At 41.8% G+C, this 20,818-nt stretch overlaps 1 protein-coding gene across 2 annotated transcripts in view; it reads left to right on the top strand.

Annotated features, from left to right (window-relative positions):
* The first annotated feature begins 3,774 nt into the window (after positions 1-3,774).
* The window catches only part of LOC109883317 (cAMP and cAMP-inhibited cGMP 3',5'-cyclic phosphodiesterase 10A), a 133,319-nt gene continuing 116,275 nt past the window's right edge, over positions 3,775-20,818 (top strand). For both annotated transcript variants that reach the window (XR_004204515.1, XM_031799700.1), the window contains exon 1: positions 3,775-3,992. Coding sequence is in view for 1 of the 2 variants with exons in the window: in XM_031799700.1 (XP_031655560.1) it covers positions 3,929-3,992 (64 nt within the window). In the remaining variant the exon portion in view is untranslated. The remainder of the gene's footprint in view (positions 3,993-20,818) is intronic.

Here is a 20,818-nt window from a genome sequence, read left to right as displayed (position 1 = left end):
GAGTAGGACTGGTGTGTCTGAACGTCTACCGTGAGTAGGACTGGTGTGTCTGAACGTCTACCGTGAGTAGGACTGGTGTGTCTGAACGTCTACCGTGAGTAGGACTGGTGTGTCTGAACGTCTACCGTGAGTAGGACTGGTGTGTCTGAACGTCTACCGTGAGTAGGACTGGTGTGTCTGAACGTCTACCGTGAGTAGGACTGGTGTGTCTGAACGTCTACCGTGAGTAGGACTGGTGTGTCTGAACGTCTACCGTGAGTAGGACTGGTGTGTCTGAACGTCTACCGTGAGTAGGACTGGTGTGTCTGAACGTCTACCGTGAGTAGGACTGGTGTGTCTGAACGTCTACCGTGAGTAGGACTGGTGTGTCTGAACGTCTACCGTGAGTAGGACTGGTGTGTCTGAACGTCTACCGTGAGTAGGACTGGTGTGTCTGAACGTCTACCGTGAGTAGGACTGGTGTGTCTGAACGTCTACCGTGAGTAGGACTGGTGTGTCTGAACGTCTACCGTGAGTAGGACTGGTGTGTCTGAACGTCTACCGTGAGTAGGTGTGGCATCGTGACAGTAACTACATGGGCCACTCCCTGATTTGCCACCCAGTTACACCTCCGTCACCACCGAAATAACCAGCTGTGTGTCGGCTATAGCGTGTTTACGCTTGGATCTGATTCTGATTGAAATCACGTGAAAATGTGTTTTGGGAACAGTTCACATGTGAAAATGTGTTTTGGGAACAGTTCACACGTGAAAACGTGTTTTGGGAACAGTTCACATGTGAAAATGTGTTTTGGGAACAGTTCACATGTGAAAATGTGTTTTGGGAACAGTTCACATGTGAAAACGTGTTTTGGGAACAGTTCACATGTGAAAATGTGTTTTGGGAACAGTTCACATGTGAAAATGTGTTTTGGGAACAGTTCACATGTGAAAACGTGTTTTGGGAACAGTTCACATGTGAAAATGTGTTTTGGGAACAGTTCACATGTGAAAACGTGTTTTGGGAACAGTTCACATGTGAAAACGTGTTTTGGGAACAGTTCACATGTGAAAATGTGTTTTGGGAACAGTTCACATGTGAAAACGTGTTTTGGGAACAGTTCACATGTGAAAACGTGTTTTGGGAACAGTTCACATGTGAAAATGTGTTTTGGGAACAGTTCACATGTGAAAATGTGTTTTGGGAACAGTTCACATGTGAAAACGTGTTTTGGGAACAGTTCACATGTGAAAATGTGTTTTGGGAACAGTTCACATGTGAAAACGTGTTTTGGGAACAGTTCACATGTGAAAATGTGTTTTGGGAACAGTTCACATGTGAAAACGTGTTTTGGGAACAGTTCACATGTGAAAACGTGTTTTGGGAACAGTTCACATGTGAAAATGTATTTTGGGAACAGTTCACATGTGAAAATGTGTTTTGGGAACAGTTCACATGTGAAAATGTGTTTTGGGAACAGTTCACATGTGAAAACGTGTTTTGGGAACAGTTCACATGTGAAAACGTGTTTTGGGAACAGTTCACATGTGAAAATGTGTTTTGGGAACAGTTCACATGTGAAAATGTGTTTTGGGAACAGTTCACATGTGAAAATGTGTTTTGGGAACAGTTCACATGTGAAAATGTGTTTTGGGAACAGTTCACATGTGAAAACGTGTTTTGGGAACAGTTCACATGTGAAAATGTGTTTTGGGAACAGTTCACATGTGAAAATGTGTTTTGGGAACAGTTCACATGTGAAAATGTGTTTTGGGAACAGTTCACATGTGAAAATGTGTTTTGGGAACAGTTCACATGTGAAAATGTGTTTTGGGAACAGTTCACATGTGAAAATGTGTTTTGGGAACAGTTCACATGTGAAAACGTGTTTTTTATATTTTTTATTTTTTAAACGTCACATTTGATCACGTTTTCAAACGTGAAATTCCATTCCATCTCATATTGATCAAGTGAACAGCAAACCTGGTTTTAAAAAACAGATAGAGCAACACCTCACGGCACAACACGCCTCTCCCCTGTTTGACCTAGATAGTATGTGTTGATATGTAGGCTGTGTGTGCCTTGGGTCATTCTTAAAACATTGATGTAGTTCTGTCCTCGAGCTGTTCTTGTTTAGTGATGTTCTGTATTATGTTTCATGTTGGACCCCAGGAAGAGTAGCTACTGCTTTTGCAACAGCTAATGGGGATCCTAATAAAATACCAAATGTGTTATCACTGTTCAGCTAAAAATATGACTGCCGGGGATTTGAACTCAGAACCTGGTACACTGATCTTTCTGCTGCGCCACAAGGTCTGTAGTGTATCCCAAAACATTCATTACCTACAGTACATATCTGCACTTAGCAAAAGAGTGCCATCTGCACAACTATTTTAGTTACCAGTTAATCTGACTATTGTCTCATAATTGATTTAACTTACTTATTTCAGCAATTTTAGGGTTTTCTGTATAGTTGTCTAATGTTGGATGGGGTATATTGTTGTGTTTTTAAAGGTGCACTGTGCAGAAATCGCTCCGCCATTTTCTTGTTGCTAAAATTCTAATAGTTTGCCTAATTTAAGTTTATGTGTGACAAAACAAGCAAGCAACAGTGAAGAGAATCATTGTACCATCTAAACCGCTGTGAAATATATATTTCCCATAAACATGATTTGTTTCTTCTTTCAGCTGTTTTGAAGCTGAACCGAAAAACCAAAACTAAAAGATGAAAAAAAAAAGAAAAAAAAAAAGAAGCACAGAAATAGAGCACACAGAACAGATCTACACTTGTCTTAGAACTGCTTTCAATTAGAATGACAGATCTATAATTTCTATGTGAATTTGGTCAGGTTGCCCAAAAACTCACACATATTGCAGCTCTAATGGTACTCCTGGATCATTATAATAATATCATTGTTTTTTCTTGAGTGTATTTTTTTTTACAAAGCTGAGATTTATGTTGATGTCCAAAGTGTAGGAATATAGGTGAAATCAGTTACTGACAGCAGACATTGTGGTGTAGCAGGAAGATTGGAATGCTGTGAACCAACAGGTTATTAGTTCAAATCCCAGGTAATGAATGACATGTTAAAGTATGGTATATACAATGTATGGCAAAGTGTGCCAAATATGTCAATTGAAAACACTGTATGTTTAAAGCATAGTGTGTTTATCATAAAGACTCATTTTTGTTTGCGGGCATCGCCTGTGAAATCTTGTGAAAATGTATAATTGGGTTTACTTTCAGAAATGACTGGAACTTTAATAGAATTGACCTCAATGTTGGTTAGCATACATGGGACGTAACCACACCTGGGATTTGAACTCACACCCTCTTAGATGACAGCAAACCTGATTTCACATATGTGCAAATCATGTGGTTTTTCCACAAGGGTGGGGAGACAGGAGTAGTCAGCATTCATCTCCAGCGCAGACAATACTCTACACTTTTCATTTTTTTTCTCCCTCTACTAGGCTAGGGTATAGTTACTGCATTTTGCCTTTGTAGGGCAGAGTACAGTCCTATTTGTCCCTCCTACCAGTCCGTGCCTCCCTCCGTTCCTTCGTCGTCTCCCTCCTCTCTTTCTCTTCCTCATGCACATTCACGGTTTAACTGCTGCCACGGCGAGGAGAGGAGGCGGTTCAACCGACGTTTAGCTACACCTCGTAAGGCAAGGGAGTGGGCAGACCCTGTACCGCCGCTGCTCTCGCCTCTACCGTGTACCGTAGGCTACCGTGCTCATCACGGATCACGCACTGCTTACGACCCCCCCCCCCCCCCCCCAGCTCGGTTGGCTAGTGGTATTGTAGGACCTATAATCTCCAGGCAATCTGGATCAACCTTTCCAGTTTTGGTATTGAACAGCGGCAGTTTGAGCAGAGAAGCACAGCCCCCTGGTTTCTCTCCGTAGAGTGTCCCTCCTTGCGCTCTGCTCTCTCACAGGCAGACATGGATGATGGTCCGTCTTCGACAAGCTGTTTTCGAAGGATAACGGACTGTTTTCTGGGCCCAAGTAAGTACTTTTTCTTTGCAACAGTCAAACTGTTGAATCCCATCTTTATCAATGGGGATCATGTCCATCAATTCAGAATATAAATGTGTTGGTATTCCCCACATTTTACGCATGTCTTATTATGCACGATTTGAACGCGGGATTTTGTGGCTATAGTTTTTGGACTTTGCCGTGATCACAATTAGGCTACACATTAATGCTCGATTATAAACATATATATATATATATTAAACGTATTGAACTTTTATTTTCACAGGGAGACATGTTGAGAGACTTATGTCTCTTTTACAGATTAACCCTGCAAAGACAAATGATATACACATCAATACACTACGAGAAGCAAAACAGAGATACAAAAGACAAACAGTAAATACCCTACAGAATTAATACACATTTCTTGTTATGATCACTTCCAATTATAACAACTTGAAAATAGCCTATCCAACTTTCGGAATGGCAACAGATTGATAGCTGATCAGTGATAACATCCGAAACATGGGTGTTATCAGGGAACATTAGAATACCTCAACATGTAGTTTAGCCTAGTAGAACGATGAGGAGTAGACACAGTCCTATACTTTACGAAGAGAGTACCGGAATGAAATCCCTGGTCTATTGTTGTGGTAAAATTGGTGTACGGAGCTGGTGGCGCGAAAGAAGCAGCATCACTGTTGACCCGTTTCTCCAGAACCTAAAGTCCAGATTCTGTCTATGCATTGCGCGTTCATTCCTTGCAAGACTGCGCGGCTATGGCTCAGTAGATAGGCCCCATTGTTATGTTGAACTTACATACAAAGTTAAACGTAAAAGCGAAATAACGTATATTACGCCTGTCTGTAGAGTCGACCTATCAAGATTTCCCTTGACTAGCCCTACACGGCAGCCACCTATTTAGGCGCGTTTTTCACTGACGCATCGTACCTACAGTAGGACTACAGTTACACTTGATTGTTCTTAAACTGCTTGTTTGGACCTTGGATGCTGCTTGTGCAAGCAGTCTTCCAAACCGTGCTATATTGGCCATCACATGCACACACTATGCCTGCTAACAGTTCAATCAGAAAATGATCACTGTGCCTCCATCAGAATATCATGTTCATGTTGCTGTCCCGAATCATCGCTTGTATTTATTTAAACTCGCATATTATTTCACGTTGCTTCCAGCCTAGCATTTACTTCGGTGCAGCGGGGGTTAATATAACGTTTGTCTGTCTGTCCAACCTCGGAAACAATGTTTTACTTTAGAAGTTGATCTCTGTACAATACATAGAGAGTGAACGGTGCCCAGACGAGAAGATACATTTTTTTTCTGAGCCAAGGTGAAATCACGCATCAACTGATCAAGGTCATTATTTATTTTTATTATTATAAAAAATAAAAATCTCTAACAAAAGAAAATGCAGCTAGTGTCCCGTCGTTACAGGTTCAATGTTTGACATGACTGAGTTAGTTTAAGTTGGCTACCTAGCTAGGAGATGACAATAACCTTATCCAGCCTGCACAGCAGCCATTTCGCGTAGAACGTACGACCAACCCTTTTGCATAGCAACTATGCAAAAATAACTTCCTCTACTATATTACGTCTGGCTGAAAAGGCCATTTAAAGTGACTTTTTACCTACTTTGAAGATATGAAACAAACAGTCATTTTTAAATTTATTTTTTTACCTTTATTTAACTAGGCAAGTAAGTTAAGAACAAATTCTTATTTTCAATGACGGCCTAGGAACAGTGGGTTTACTGCCTGTTCAGGGGCAGAACGACAGATTTGTACCTTGTCAGCTCGGGGATTTGGATTTGCAACCTTCCAGTTACTAGTCCAACGCTCTAACCACTAGGCTACCCTGCCGCCCCATTGTCAAAAATAGCAATTTTATGCTTCAAAATCAACTTTATAAGAGGTTTTAAAAATATTAGTTATATTAGACTCTAAATCCGATGATGTGCTATTATGTATTGTTGGCAGAATAGATGGATGCAGTTGAATGAATAATTCATATAATTCATTAATACATTTCTTGGTAGTCCAAAAACTATTACTATCCAGTAATAAATCCCAGCTCGCCTGGTACATTAATTGCTGTCTCCACCCATTCTTGATGCACCATTTAATGTTCAATTACCTAATATGATAAACAAAAACGGGACGACTGTTTGTAAATTCAGAGCGTTTCGCATACTGGACGCTCTGGCGGAGGAGTAGGGTAGATCCGAGCGACCCGACCTCACAAAAACAGCCAAGCGGCAGGGTAGCCTAGTGGTTAGAGCGTAGTACTAGTAACTGGAAGGTTGCTAGGTACAAATCTGTCGTTCTGCCCCTGAACAGGCCCACTGTTCCTAGGCCGTCATTGAAAATAAGAATGAGTTCTTAACTGACTTGCCTAGTTAAATAAAGGTAAAATCCATTTAAAAAAAGCACTAAAAGTTAGCTAGCTTGCTAGCTACTTCCAGACATAAAAGAGCGAACACCTCACTCTGACCTTTTTTCTCTCCCTAGCTGAGCTGGTTAAGCTGTTTCATGGTAACTGTGCTATGGAACGCCATTTGGTTCTTTGCATGTCAAAAAATATACAATTTAATGAAGGTTAATGACAACAGCCATATTCTACGGGGTGTTGTGCGTTCGTAAATTAATAAATTATTCTGCGGTCTGGCACACTCAGACGAGAGTGTTCTGAAATCATATTAGAGCCAGAGTGAAATTACAAACGCACCCTAAGAATGGGAATATCAATGCAATCAAATTAGCAAGGGCAGTGATCACAAGTCAATCATAACGTGGGTTAAGCGCACATATGTCAAACACAACTCCCGCGGGTCGAATAGGACACACAAGCGAATGTAAATGAGTCAACAGTTATGTTATCTACTTTATGAAATTACAGTCTGATGCGCTTGCATAGGTGAATTCAACTTCAATTGCGCTGCTTTCCCTGTGTTCGGTTTACAGCACACAGTGGAGGGAAAGTGTACAGACACATGCCACAATCCTAGCTAGGCTACTCAAATGTTGCAGCCTGGCTTCAGATGAACAGCTTGACAATGAATAACCAAACAACTAAATCTGCAACAAAACACCCAATGCAAAATAGAAACGTGTAGGCCTATTACAGCAACATTTGAGCAGTAGCCTAGGTTGGCTACTCAACTACAACACATATTGAGTGCAACACACAGCAATGCTGCATTCAACCGCACCGGTGATCCAGGCAGTGTAAAACAAACAAACGTTTAATTATAAACGTTACAACAACCTATAGCTACGATTTTGTTACTTGGAGTTATTAAATTATTTTTGATTAGGGTTCGCAGCATATTATGCACATATGTAAGCATAGCAGCAAAGGCTGGATAAATAATATTTATCTATTTTGTTTTAACATGTTAATATACAGCATCTTATGTATAAAAGTGGACCATTATAAAGGACCCTATTTTTTTCCTAATAAAACATTGGTCAGTTTGGGTCACAAGTTGCACGTTTAAAAAACAACAACAAATAGGCTATATCTGGGCCCACAAATGAGTTTTTAAAATTTTCTCAACACATACGCTGATTCGAGTTTGACACCCCTGGGCAAGTGTAACTATTTATGTAACTAGCTATTTATTTCGAAAGATAAAAACACAAAGTCTAACCTTCGCCTTCTGTATGGGAGGATGACATGTCATTGGAGGAGTGGGTGAATGACTGACTTTTTCCCCCTCGTGTATTTTTCTGTTGGCTACAGCAAGAGATGCTACAGGTGTCATTTAGTTAGCTAACAAGGAATGTGAATCGCTTTGCTAGCTAGTTATTCTGAACTTGAACAACTGTTATCCACAGTTAGCATATCTTTTAGTTGTCAATCAAATGTATTTGGCAACGATCAAATGGGCGGGCTGTCAGGCAAGTTCCAATTCAGTTTTCAAACCGTGGGTTGGGACAAGCATGCAAGCAAGCTGCAGGAGAGCGACCCGGCTACTATTCTCCATTGTTTATCAGTGCAATTTTGACGATCAACTAGCTGAAAAGTTTGAGAAGGTATATCTAATGTTCCCTCGTTAGATTTGAGCTCATATCGCTTTGGCAATAATTAGTTGTTGGTCTTGTTGATGTGTATAACTGAGGGAGACGGAGCCTACCTTTTCAAGGGTATTTGATCAGTAGGACTGTGAAGTTCCCAAATGTAAGAGGACTCCCGTGTTGTTGACATATTTCCAGAAATCCATTCAGGTGTTATTTTGTGGCTTTTGGTGAAATGTGTTCCAATGATCTAAAGTCACGCTGTTGCTACTTCCTGTAAACACACAGTCCAGTTCAAAGTGAATGACGGCAGGCACATTTGGCAAATGTCTAATTTGCATATAGGTCTACTGTAGCTCTGATTGACTATAGCACAACCGGTCTGCATAGACTGTTTTTATTAGGCTTTATTTACAGCAGTGTCTATTCATTGTCCAAATGCACAGCTGCCCACTCTATATTACTCTATACTCTATACTGCCCACTCTATATTACTCTATACTCTATACTGCCCACTCTATATTGCTCTATACTCTATACTGTCCACTCTATATTGCTATATACTCTATACTGTCCACTCTATATTGCTATATACTCTATACTCTATACTGTCCACTCTATATTGCTATATACTCTATACTCTATACTGCTCTATACTCTATACTCTATACTGCCCACTCTATATTGCTATATGCTCTATACTGCCCACTCTATATTGCTCTATACTCTATACTGTCCACTCTATATTGCTATATACTCTATACTGTCCACTCTATATTGCTATATACTCTATACTCTATACTGTCCACTCTATATTGCTATATACTCTATACTCTATACTGCTCTATACTCTATACTCTATACTGTCCACTCTATATTGCTATATTGCTCTATACTGCCCACTCTATATTGCTCTATATTCTATACTGCCCACTCTATATTGTTCTATACTCTATACTGCCCACTCTATATTGCTCTATACTCTATACTGCCCACTATATATTGTTCTATACTCTATACTGCCCACTCTATATTGTTCTATACTCTATACTACCCACTCTATATTGCTCTATACTCTATACTGCCCACTCTATATTGCTTTATACTCTATACTGCCCACTCTATATTGCTCTATACTGCCCACTCTATATTGCTCTATACTCTATACTGCCCACTCTATATTGCTCTATACTCTATACTCTATATTTCCCACTCTATATATCTCTATACTCTATAGTGCCCACTCTATATTGCTCTATACTCTATACTGCCCATTCTATATTGCTCTATACTACCCACTCTATATTGTTCTATACTCTATACTGCCCACTCTATATATCTCTATACTCTATACTTCCCACTCTATATTGCTCTATACTCTACTGCCCACTCTATATTGCTCTATACTGCCCACTCTATATTGCTATATACTCTATACTCTATACTGCCCACTCTATATTGCTCTATACTCTATACTGCCCACTCTATATTACTCTATACTCTATACTGCCCACTCTATATTGCTCTATACTCTATACTGTCCACTCTATATTGCTATATACTCTATACTGTCCACTCTATATTGCTATATACTCTATACTCTATACTGTCCACTCTATATTGCTATATACTCTATACTCTATACTGCTCTATACTCTATACTCTATACTGCCCACTCTATATTGCTATATGCTCTATACTGCCCACTCTATATTGCTCTATACTCTATACTGTCCACTCTATATTGCTATATACTCTATACTGTCCACTCTATATTGCTATATACTCTATACTCTATACTGTCCACTCTATATTGCTATATACTCTATACTCTATACTGCTCTATACTCTATACTCTATACTGTCCACTCTATATTGCTATATTGCTCTATACTGCCCACTCTATATTGCTCTATATTCTATACTGCCCACTCTATATTGTTCTATACTCTATACTGCCCACTCTATATTGCTCTATACTCTATACTGCCCACTATATATTGTTCTATACTCTATACTGCCCACTCTATATTGTTCTATACTCTATACTACCCACTCTATATTGCTCTATACTCTATACTGCCCACTCTATATTGCTTTATACTCTATACTGCCCACTCTATATTGCTCTATACTGCCCACTCTATATTGCTCTATACTCTATACTGCCCACTCTATATTGCTCTATACTCTATACTCTATATTTCCCACTCTATATATCTCTATACTCTATAGTGCCCACTCTATATTGCTCTATACTCTATACTGCCCATTCTATATTGCTCTATACTACCCACTCTATATTGTTCTATACTCTATACTGCCCACTCTATATATCTCTATACTCTATACTTCCCACTCTATATTGCTCTATACTCTACTGCCCACTCTATATTGCTCTATACTGCCCACTCTATATTGCTCTATACTGTATACTCTATACTGCCCATTCTATATTGCTATATACTCTATACTGTCCACTCTATATTGCTATATACTCTATACTGTCCACTCTATATTGCTATATACTCTATACTGTCCACTCTATATTGCTATATACTCTATACTGTCCACTCTATATTGCTATATACTCTATACTCTATACTGTCCACTCTATATTGCTATATACTCTATACTGCCCACTCTATATTGCTCTATACTCTATACTGCCCACTCTATATTGCCCACTCTATATTGCTCTATACTGCCCACTCTATATTGCTCTATACTCTATACTGCCCACTCTATATTGCTCTATACTCTATACTCTATATTTCCCACTCTATATTGCTCTATACTCTATAGTGCCCACTCTATATTGCTCTATACTCTATACTGCCCAGTCTATATTGTTCTATACTCTATGCTGCCCACTCTATATTCTTCTATACTCTATACTCTATACTACCCACTCTATATTGTTCTATACTCTATACTGCCCACTCTATATTGCTCTATACTCTATACTCTATACTACCCACTCTATATTGCTCTATACTCTATACTGCCCACTCTATATTGCTCTATACTCTATACTGCCCACTCTATATTGCTCTATACTCTATACTCTATACTGCCCACTCTATATTGCTCTGTACTCTATACTGCCCACTCTATATTGCTCTATACTCTATACTGCCCACTCTATATTGCCCACTCTATATTGCTCTATACTCTATACTGCCCACTCTATATTGCTCTATACTCTATACTGCCCACTCTATATTGCTCTGTACTCTATACTGCCCACTCTATATTGCTCTATACTCTATACTGCCCACTCTATATTGCCCACTCTATATTGCTATATACTCTATACTGCCCACTCTATATTGCTCTATACTGCCCACTCTATATTGCTCTATACTCTATACTGCCCACTCTATTTGCTATATACTCTATACTGCCCACTCTATATTGTTCTATACTCTATACTCTATACTGCCCACTCTATATTGCTCTATACTCTATACTACCCACTCTATATTGCTATATACTCTATACTCTATACTGCCCACTCTATATTGCTCTATACTCTATACTGCCCACTCTATATTGCTCTATACTCTATACTGCCCACTCTATATTGCTATATACTCTATACTGCCCACTCTATATTGTTCTATACTCTATACTCTATACTGCCCACTCTATATTGTTCTATACTCTATACTCTATACTTCCCACTCTATATTGCTCTATACTCTATACTACCCACTCTATATTGCTATATACTCTATACTCTATACTGCCCACTCTATATTGCTCTATACTCTATACTGCCCACTCTATATTGCTCTATACTCTATACTGCCCACTCTATATTGCTCTATACTCTATACTGCCCACTCTATATTGCTATATACTCTATACTGCCCACTCTATATTGCTATATACTCTATACTGCCCACTCTATATTGCTATATACTCTATACTGCCCACTCTATATTGCTATATACTCTATACTCTATATTGCCCACTCTATATTGCTCTATACTCTATACTGCCCACTCTATATTGCTATATACTCTATACTGCCCACTCTATATGGCTCTTTACTGCCCACTCTATATTACTCTATACTGCCCACTCTATACTGCCCACTCTATATTGCCCTATACTCTATACTGCCCACTCTATATTGCCCTATACTTTATACTGCCCACTCTATACTGCCCACTCTATACTGCCCACTCTATATTGCTCTATACTCTATACTGCCCACTCTATATTGCTCTATACTCTATACTGTACTAGTCTAGTAGTCTATTTAGTGGCATCATGTCAGTATTAGTCACTATAGTCTAGTAGTCTATTCAGTGGCATCAAGTCACCATAGTCTAGTAGTCTATTCAGTGGCATCAAGTCACCATAGTCTAGTAGTCTATTCAGTGGCATCATGTCAGTATTAGTCACTATATTCTAGTAGTCTATTCAGTGGCATCATGTCAGTATTAGTCACCATAGTCTAGTAGTCTATTCAGTAGCATCATGTCAGTATTAATCACTATAGTCTAGTAGTCTATTCAGTGGCATCATGTCAGTATTAGTCACCACAGTCTAGTAGTCTATTCAGTGGCATCATGTCAGTATTAGTCACCATAGTCTAGTAGTCTATTCAGTGGCATCATGTCAGTATTAGTCACCATAGTCTAGTAGTCTATTCAGTGGCATCATGTCAGTATTAATCACTATAGTCTAGTAGTCTATTCAGTAGCATCATGTCAGTATTAGTCACTATAGTCTAGTAGTCTATTCAGTGGCATCATGTCAGTATTAGTCACCATAGTCTAGTAGTCTATTCAGTGGCATCATGTCAGTATTAATCACTATAGTCTAGTAGTCTATTCAGTGGCATCATGTCAGTATTAGTCACCATAGTCTAGTAGTCTATTCAGTGGCATCATGTCAGTATTAGTCACTATAGTCTAGTAGTCTATTCAGTGGCATCATGTCAGTATTAGTCACTATAGTCTAGTAGTCTATTCAGTGGCATCATGTCAGTATTAGTCACTATAGTCTAGTAGTCTATTCAGTGGCATCATGTCATTATGTCATTGAAAAGCAGCAAAACATTTTTGCCCTGCTGCTCTTCTCAAAATCAGTGACGTCTCTCTGACAAATCAATTAATCATTTCTTAATTTAGGATAATCCTGACAGCACTTCCTGGGCCAAGGGAGAGCGCTCAGGGATAGATTAATTGTGTCTGAGGGGAACTGACGTTCACAAAATGTCACACGCACCTTAGTCTCTCTCTCTCTCTCACTGGGGAGAAAACATACTGCCCATGTGTTGTCTGTTTCCTGTGTAATTAGCTTAGACAATGTAACTTTTTAAAACCCCAAAATGAAGTGTATACACTATATGTACAAAAGTATGTGGACACACCTTCAAATTAGTGGATTCGGGCTATTTCAGCCACACCCGTTGTAGGCATGCAATCTCGAGCACACAGCCATGCAATCTCCATAGAATAACATTGGCAGTAGAATGGGCCTTACTGAAGTTCTTGCTGTAACCTTGAGTGCAATGCAGACAGGGACCTTGTTTTGGATCCTTTTTCCTGTCAATTTGATTGGTGGATTCAAATAAAGTATTTAAAATGTGTGTGTGTGTGTGTGTGCCCTGAGGTCTCGGAGGTCACTCCAGGTCAGCACTAATAGCATCTGACAGGCATTCTCAAACCAAAATGGCTGTGGAGGAGGAAGTGACTTAACTCAATGAAGAAGTCTTATGTTGTGGGCAGGAAGTTATCATGCTGGGCATTTCCTGGCTCCATTGAATGTCATTTAATCATGGTAGAGTAGTGACTGAGTCTGTGTCCTAAATAGGACCCTGTTTCCTATATAGTGCACTACTTTTGACCATGGTCCATAGGGTATCCCATTGGGCTCTGGTCAAAAGCAATGCACTATAGAGGGAGTAGAGTGCCATTTAGGACAGAGATGCATTCTCCCTCATAGAGAAGCACTTCTTTCAGCATCTAATGGTACACTATGGATGTATTGCAGATTGGTTAATGATTGGTATATGGATGTATTGCAGATTGGTTAATGATTGGTAAATGGATGTATTGAAGATTGGTTAATGATTGGTCAATGGATGTATTGCAGATTGGTTAATGATTGGTCTATGGATGTATTGCAGATTGGTTAATGATTGGTCTATGGATGTATTGCAGATTGGTTAATGATTGATCTATGGATGTATTGCAGATTGGTTAATGATTGATCTATGGATGTATTGCAGGGGGAGGAGGAGGAAGAGAGGGGAGGGCGGAGGAGGAGGAAGAGGGCGGAGGAGGAGGAAGAGGGGGGAGGAGGGGGAAGAGGGGGGTGGAGGGGAAGAGGGGGGAGGAGGAGGAGGAAGATGTGGAGGGGGGAACTGTAAACTATAACCTACAGGTATATCAGAACCCCTAAACTATAACCTACAGGTATATCAGAACCCCTAAACTATAACCTACAGGTATATCAGAACCCCTAAACTATAACCTACAGGTATATCAGAACCCCTAAACTATAACCTACAGGTATATCAGAACCCCTAAACTATAACCTACAGGTATATCAGAACCCCTAAACTACAACCTACAGGTATATCAGAACCCAGCCCTAAACTATAACCTACAGGTATATCAGAACCCAGCCCTAAACTATATCCTACAGGTATATCAGAACCCAGCCCTAAACTATAACCTACAGGTATATCAGAACCCAGCCCTAAACTATAACCTACAGGTATATCAGAACCCCTAAACTATAACCTACAGGTATATCAGAACCCAGCCCTAAACTATAACCTACGGGTATATCAGAACCCAGCCCTAACCTATAACCTACAGGTATATCAGAACCATCCCTAAACTATAACCTACAGGTATATCAGAACCCAGCCCTAAACTATAACCTACGGGTATATCAGAACCCAGCCCTAAACTATAACCTACAGGTATATCAGAACCCATCCCTAAACTATAACCTACAGGTATATCAGAACCCAGCCCTAAACTATAACCTACAGGTATATCAGAACCCAGCCCTAAACTATAACCTACGGGTATATCAGAACCCCTAAACTATAACCTACAGGTATATCAGAACCCAGCCCTAAACTATAACCTACAGGTATATCAGAACCCCTAAACTATAACCTACAGGTATATCAGAACCCCTAAACTATAACCTACAGGTATATCAGAACCCAGCCCTAAACTATAACCTACAGGTATATCAGAACCCAGCCCTAACCCTAAACTATAACCTACAGGTATATCAGAACCCAGCCCTAACCCTAAACTATAACCTACAGGTATATCAGAACCCCTAAACTATAACCTACAGGTATATCAGAACCCCTAAACTATAACCTACAGGTATATCAGAACCCAGCCCTAAACTATAACCTACAGGTATATCAGAACCCCTAAACTATAACCTACAGGTATATCAGAACCCAGCCCTAAACTATAACCTACAGGTATATCAGAACCCCTAAACTATAACCTACAGGTATATCAGAACCCAGCCCTAAACTATAACCTACAGGTATATCAGAACCCAGCCCTAAACTATAACCTACAGGTATATCAGAACCCCTAAACTATAACCTACAGGTATATCAGAACCCAGCCCTAAACTACAACCTACAGGTATATCAGAACCCAGCCCTAAACTATATCCTACAGGTATATCAGAACCCAGCCCTAAACTATAACCTACGGGTATATCAGAACCCAGCCCTAAACTATAACCTACAGGTATATCAGAACCCATCCCTAAACTATAACCTACAGGTATATCAGAACCCAGCCCTAAACTATAACCTACAGGTATATCAGAACCCAGCCCTAACCTATAACCTACAGGTATATCAGAACCCAGCCCTAAACTATAACCTACAGGTATATCAGAACCCAGCCCTAACCTATAACCTACAGGTATATCAGAACCCAGCCCTAACCTATAACCTACAGGTATATCAGAACCCAGCCCTAAACTATAACCTACAGGTATATCAGAACCCAGCCCTAACCTATAACCTACAGGTATATCAGAACCCAGCCCTAACCTATAACCTACAGGTATATCAGAACCCAGCCCTAAACTATAACCTACAGGTATATCAGAACCCAGCCCTAAACTATAACCTACAGGTATATCAGAACCCCTAAACTATAACCTACAGGTATATCAGAACCCCTAAACTATAACCTACAGGTATATCAGAACCCCTAAACTATAACCTACAGGTATATCAGAACCCCTAAACTATAACCTACAGGTATATCAGAACCCCTAACCTATAACCTACAGGTATATCAGAACCCCTAACTATAACCTACAGGTATATCAGAACCCCTAAACTATAACCTACAGGTATATCAGAACCCCTAAACTATAACCTACAGGTATATCAGAACCCCTAAACTATAACCTACAGGTATATCAGAACCCCTAAACCTAACCTACAGGTATATCAGAACCCCTAAACTATAACCTACAGGTATATCAGAACCCCTAAACTATAACCTACAGGTATATCAGAACCCCTAAACTATAACCTACAGGTATATCAGAACCCCTAAACTACAACCTACAGGTATATCAGAACCCCTAAACTATAACCTACAGGTATATCAGAACCCCTAAACTATAACCTACAGGTATATCAGAACCCCTAAACTATAACCTACAGGTATATCAGAACCCCTAAACTATAACCTACAGGTATATCAGAACCCCTAAACTATAACCTACAGGTATATCAGAACCCCTAAACTATAACCTACAGGTATATCAGAACCCCTAAACTATAACCTACAGGTATATCAGAACCCCTAAACTATAACCTACAGGTATATCAGAACCCCTAAACTATAACCTACAGGTATATCAGAACCCCTAAAACTATAACCTACAGGTATATCAGAACCCCTAAACTATAACCTACAGGTATATCAGAACCCCTAAACTATAACCTACAGGTATATCAGAACCCCTAAACTATAACCTACAGGTATATCAGAACCCCTAAACTATAACCTACAGGTATATCAGAACCCCTAAACTATAACCTACAGGTATATCAGAACCCCTAAACTATAACCTACAGGTATATCAGAACCCCTAAACTATAACCTACAGGTATATCAGAACCCCTAAACTATAACCTACAGGTATATCAGAACCCCTAAACTATAACCTACAGGTATATCAGAACCCCTAAACTATAACCTACAGGTATATCAGAACCCCTAAACTATAACCTACAGGTATCAGACCCCTAACTATAACCTACAGGTATATCAGAACCCCTAAACTATAACCTACAGGTATATCAGAACCCCTAACTATAACCTACAGGTATATCAGAACCCTAAACTATAACCTACAGGTATATCAGAACCCAGCCCTAAACTACAACCTACAGGTATATCAGAACCCCTAAACTATAACCTACAGGTATATCAGAACCCCTAAACTATATCTGGTTGTGGCTTCAGATTATGAGGAAATTGGCACTTTGTTATTATATCTTGACTAGACTACTAGAACTTTTTTAAGTAGACTGAAATTCTGAAGTTCCTTGGTATTTTTTTTTTTACAAGATAGGAGCATGGAGGCAGAAATGTGTAGGAATCATCAACCAGGATCCGCAGTGGGATGCGATAGTGTTACACACTCAACCTGACTTCGGTCCAGTCTAATATAACTTCACCTTGGTGTTGTAAAGATCAGGACCTTGACCTTTCTATGGCGGGAACCTATGACCTTTCTGTGGCGTTAACCTATGACCTTTCTGTGGCGTTTAACCTATGACCTTTCTGTGGCGGTAACCTATGACCTTTCTGTGGCGGTAACCTATGACCTTTCTGTGGCGGTAACCTATGACCTTTCTGTGGCGGTAACCTATGACCTTTCTGTGGCGGTAACCTATGACCTTTCTGTGGCGGTAACCTATGACCTTTCTGTGGCGGTAACCTATGGCCTTTCTATAGCGGTAACCTATGGCCTTTCTGTGGCGTTAACCTATGGCCTTTCTATGGCGGTAACCCTATGACCTTTCTATAGCGGTAACCTATGGCCTTTCTGTGGCGTTAACCTATGGCCTTTCTGTGGCGTTAACCTATGGCCTTTCTGTGGCGTTAACCTATGGCCTTTCTATGGCGGTAACCCTATGACCTTTCTATAGCGGTAACCTATGACCTTTCTAACGTAGCAGGCGGAAAAGTTCCCACATTGGGGGTAATCTGAACACCTTCATCAGAGTAATTGAAACCAGTGTGTGTGTCAGTCGGTCGGAGGGGGGTGGGTGATTGGTCTACACCATACTGTAGACCCATGGTGGGGGGGTCACACCATACTGTAGACCTATGGTGGGGGGGGGGTCACATCATACTGTAGACCCATGGTGGGGGGTGGGGTGTTCACACCATACTGTAGACCCATGGTGGGGGGTGGGGTGTTCACACCATACTGTAGACCCATGGTGGGGGGTGGGGTGTTCACATCATACTGTAGACCCATGGTGGGGGGGGGTCACACCATACTGTAGACCCATGGTGGGTGGGGGGGGGTCACATCATACTGTAGACCCATGGTGGGGGGTGGGGTGTTCACACCATACTGTAGACCCATGGTGGGGGATGGGGTGTTCACACCATACTGTAGACCCATGGAGGGGGGTGGGGTGTTCACATCATACTGTAGACCCATGGTGGGGGGGGTCACACCATACTGTAGACCCATGGTGTGTGGGGGGGGTCACATCATACTGTAGACCCATGGTGGGGGGGTTCACATCATACTGTAGACCCATGGTGGGGGGGGGTCACATCATACTGTAGACCCATGGTGGGGGGTGGGGTGTTCACACCATACTGTAGACCCATGGTGGGGGGTGGGGTCACATCATACTGTAGACCCATGGTGGGGGGGTCACATCATACTGTAGACCCATGGTGGGGGGGGGGGGGGGTCACATCATACTGTAGACCTATGGTGGGGGGGGGGGGGTCACATCATACTGTAGACCCATGGTGGGGGTGTTCACACCATACTGTAGACCCATGGTGGGGGGTGGGGTGTTCACACCATACTGTAGACCCATGGTGGGGGGTGGGGTGTTCACATCATACTGTAGACCCATGGTGGGGGGGGGGTCACACCATACTGTAGACCCATGGTGGTTGGGGGGGGGGGTCACATCATACTGTAGACCCATGGTGGGGGGTGGGGTGTTCACACCATACTGTAGACCCATGGTGGGGGGTGGGGTGTTCACACCATACTGTAGACCCATGGTGGGGGGTGGGGTGTTCACATCATACTGTAGACCCATGGTGGGTGGGGGGGGTCACATCATACTGTAGACCCATGGTGGGTGGGGGGGGTCACATCATACTGTAGACCCATGGTGGGGGGGTTCACATCATACTGTAGACCCATGGTGGGGGGGGGGGTCACATCATACTGTAGACCCATGGTGGGGGGTGGGGTGTTCACACCATACTGTAGACCCATGGTGGGGGGGTCACATCATACTGTAGACCCATGGTGGGGGGGGGTCACATCATACTGTAGACCTATGGTGGGGGGGGGGGGGGGTCACATCATACTGTAGACCCATGGTGGGGGGGGGTCACATCATACTGTAGACCCATGGTGGGGGGTGGGGGGGGTGTTCACATCATACTGTAGACCCATGGTGGGGGGGGGTCACACCATACTGTAGACCTATGGTGGGTGGGGGGGGGTCACATCATACTGTAGACCCATGGTGGGGGGGTCACATCATACTGTAGATCCATGGTGGGGGGTGGGGTGTTCACACCATACTGTAGACCCATGGTGGGGGGTGGGGTCACATCATACTGTAGACCTATGGTGTGGGGGGGGGGGGTTCTACACCATACTGTAGACCCATGGTGGAGGGGGGGGGGGGGGGGTTCTACACCATACTGTAGGACCCATGGTGGAGGGGGGGGGGGGTCACACTATACTTCATCAGACCACTATGGCATAGGGTGCCAGTCCTGGTTTAATGTAGTGCACTAAATAGGGAATAGGGTGCCATTTTATATCCCTTAACTGGAAAGAGTGCAAATTATTTTCCATGGAAGTCACTGTGTACTGTGTGTGTCTCTCTCTGTGTGTGTGTACTGTGTGTGTCTCTCTCTGTGGTGTGTGTGTGTGTGTGTGTACTGTGTGTGCTCTCTCTGTGTGTGTGTGCGTGTCTCTCTGTGTGTGTGTGTGTGTCTCTCTGTCTGTGTTGTGTGTCCTCCTTCTCGTGTGTGTGTGTCTCTCTCTCTGTGTGTGTGTGTGTGTCTCTCTCTCTGTGTGTGTGTGTGTTGTCTCTCTCTCTGTGTGTGTGTGTGTGTAGTCTCTCTCTGGTGTGTGTGTGTGGTGCTCTTCTCTGTGTGTGGCTCTTGTGGCTTGTCTCTCTCTCTCTCTGTTAGTGTGTGTGTGTGTGTGTGTCTGGTGTGTGTGTGTGTGTGTCTTCTGTGTGTGGTGTGTCCTGTGTGTGTGTGTTCTCTGTGTGTGTGTGTGTCTCTGTGTGTGTGTGTGTGTGTGTGTCTCTGTGTGTGGTGTGTGTCTCTGGTGTGTGTGTGTGTGTGTCTCTGTGTTGTGTGTGTGTCTACTGTGTGTGTGTGTGTGTCTCTGTGTGTGTGTGTGTGTGTGTGTGTGTACTCTGTGGTGTGTGTGGTGTCATCTGTGTGATGTGTGTGCCTCTGTGTGGTGTGTGTGGTTGGTGTCTCTGTGTGTGTGGTGTCTCTGTGTGTGTGTGTGTGTGTGTGTGTGTGTGTCTGTGTGTGTGT

The sequence above is a fragment of the Oncorhynchus kisutch genome, linkage group LG20 (genome assembly GCF_002021735.2).
Source record: "Oncorhynchus kisutch isolate 150728-3 linkage group LG20, Okis_V2, whole genome shotgun sequence".
Taxonomy (NCBI): Eukaryota; Metazoa; Chordata; class Actinopteri; order Salmoniformes; family Salmonidae; genus Oncorhynchus; species Oncorhynchus kisutch.
The sequence above is the reverse complement of the archived record's forward strand: the minus strand, read 5'-3'. Positions and strand labels throughout refer to the sequence as shown.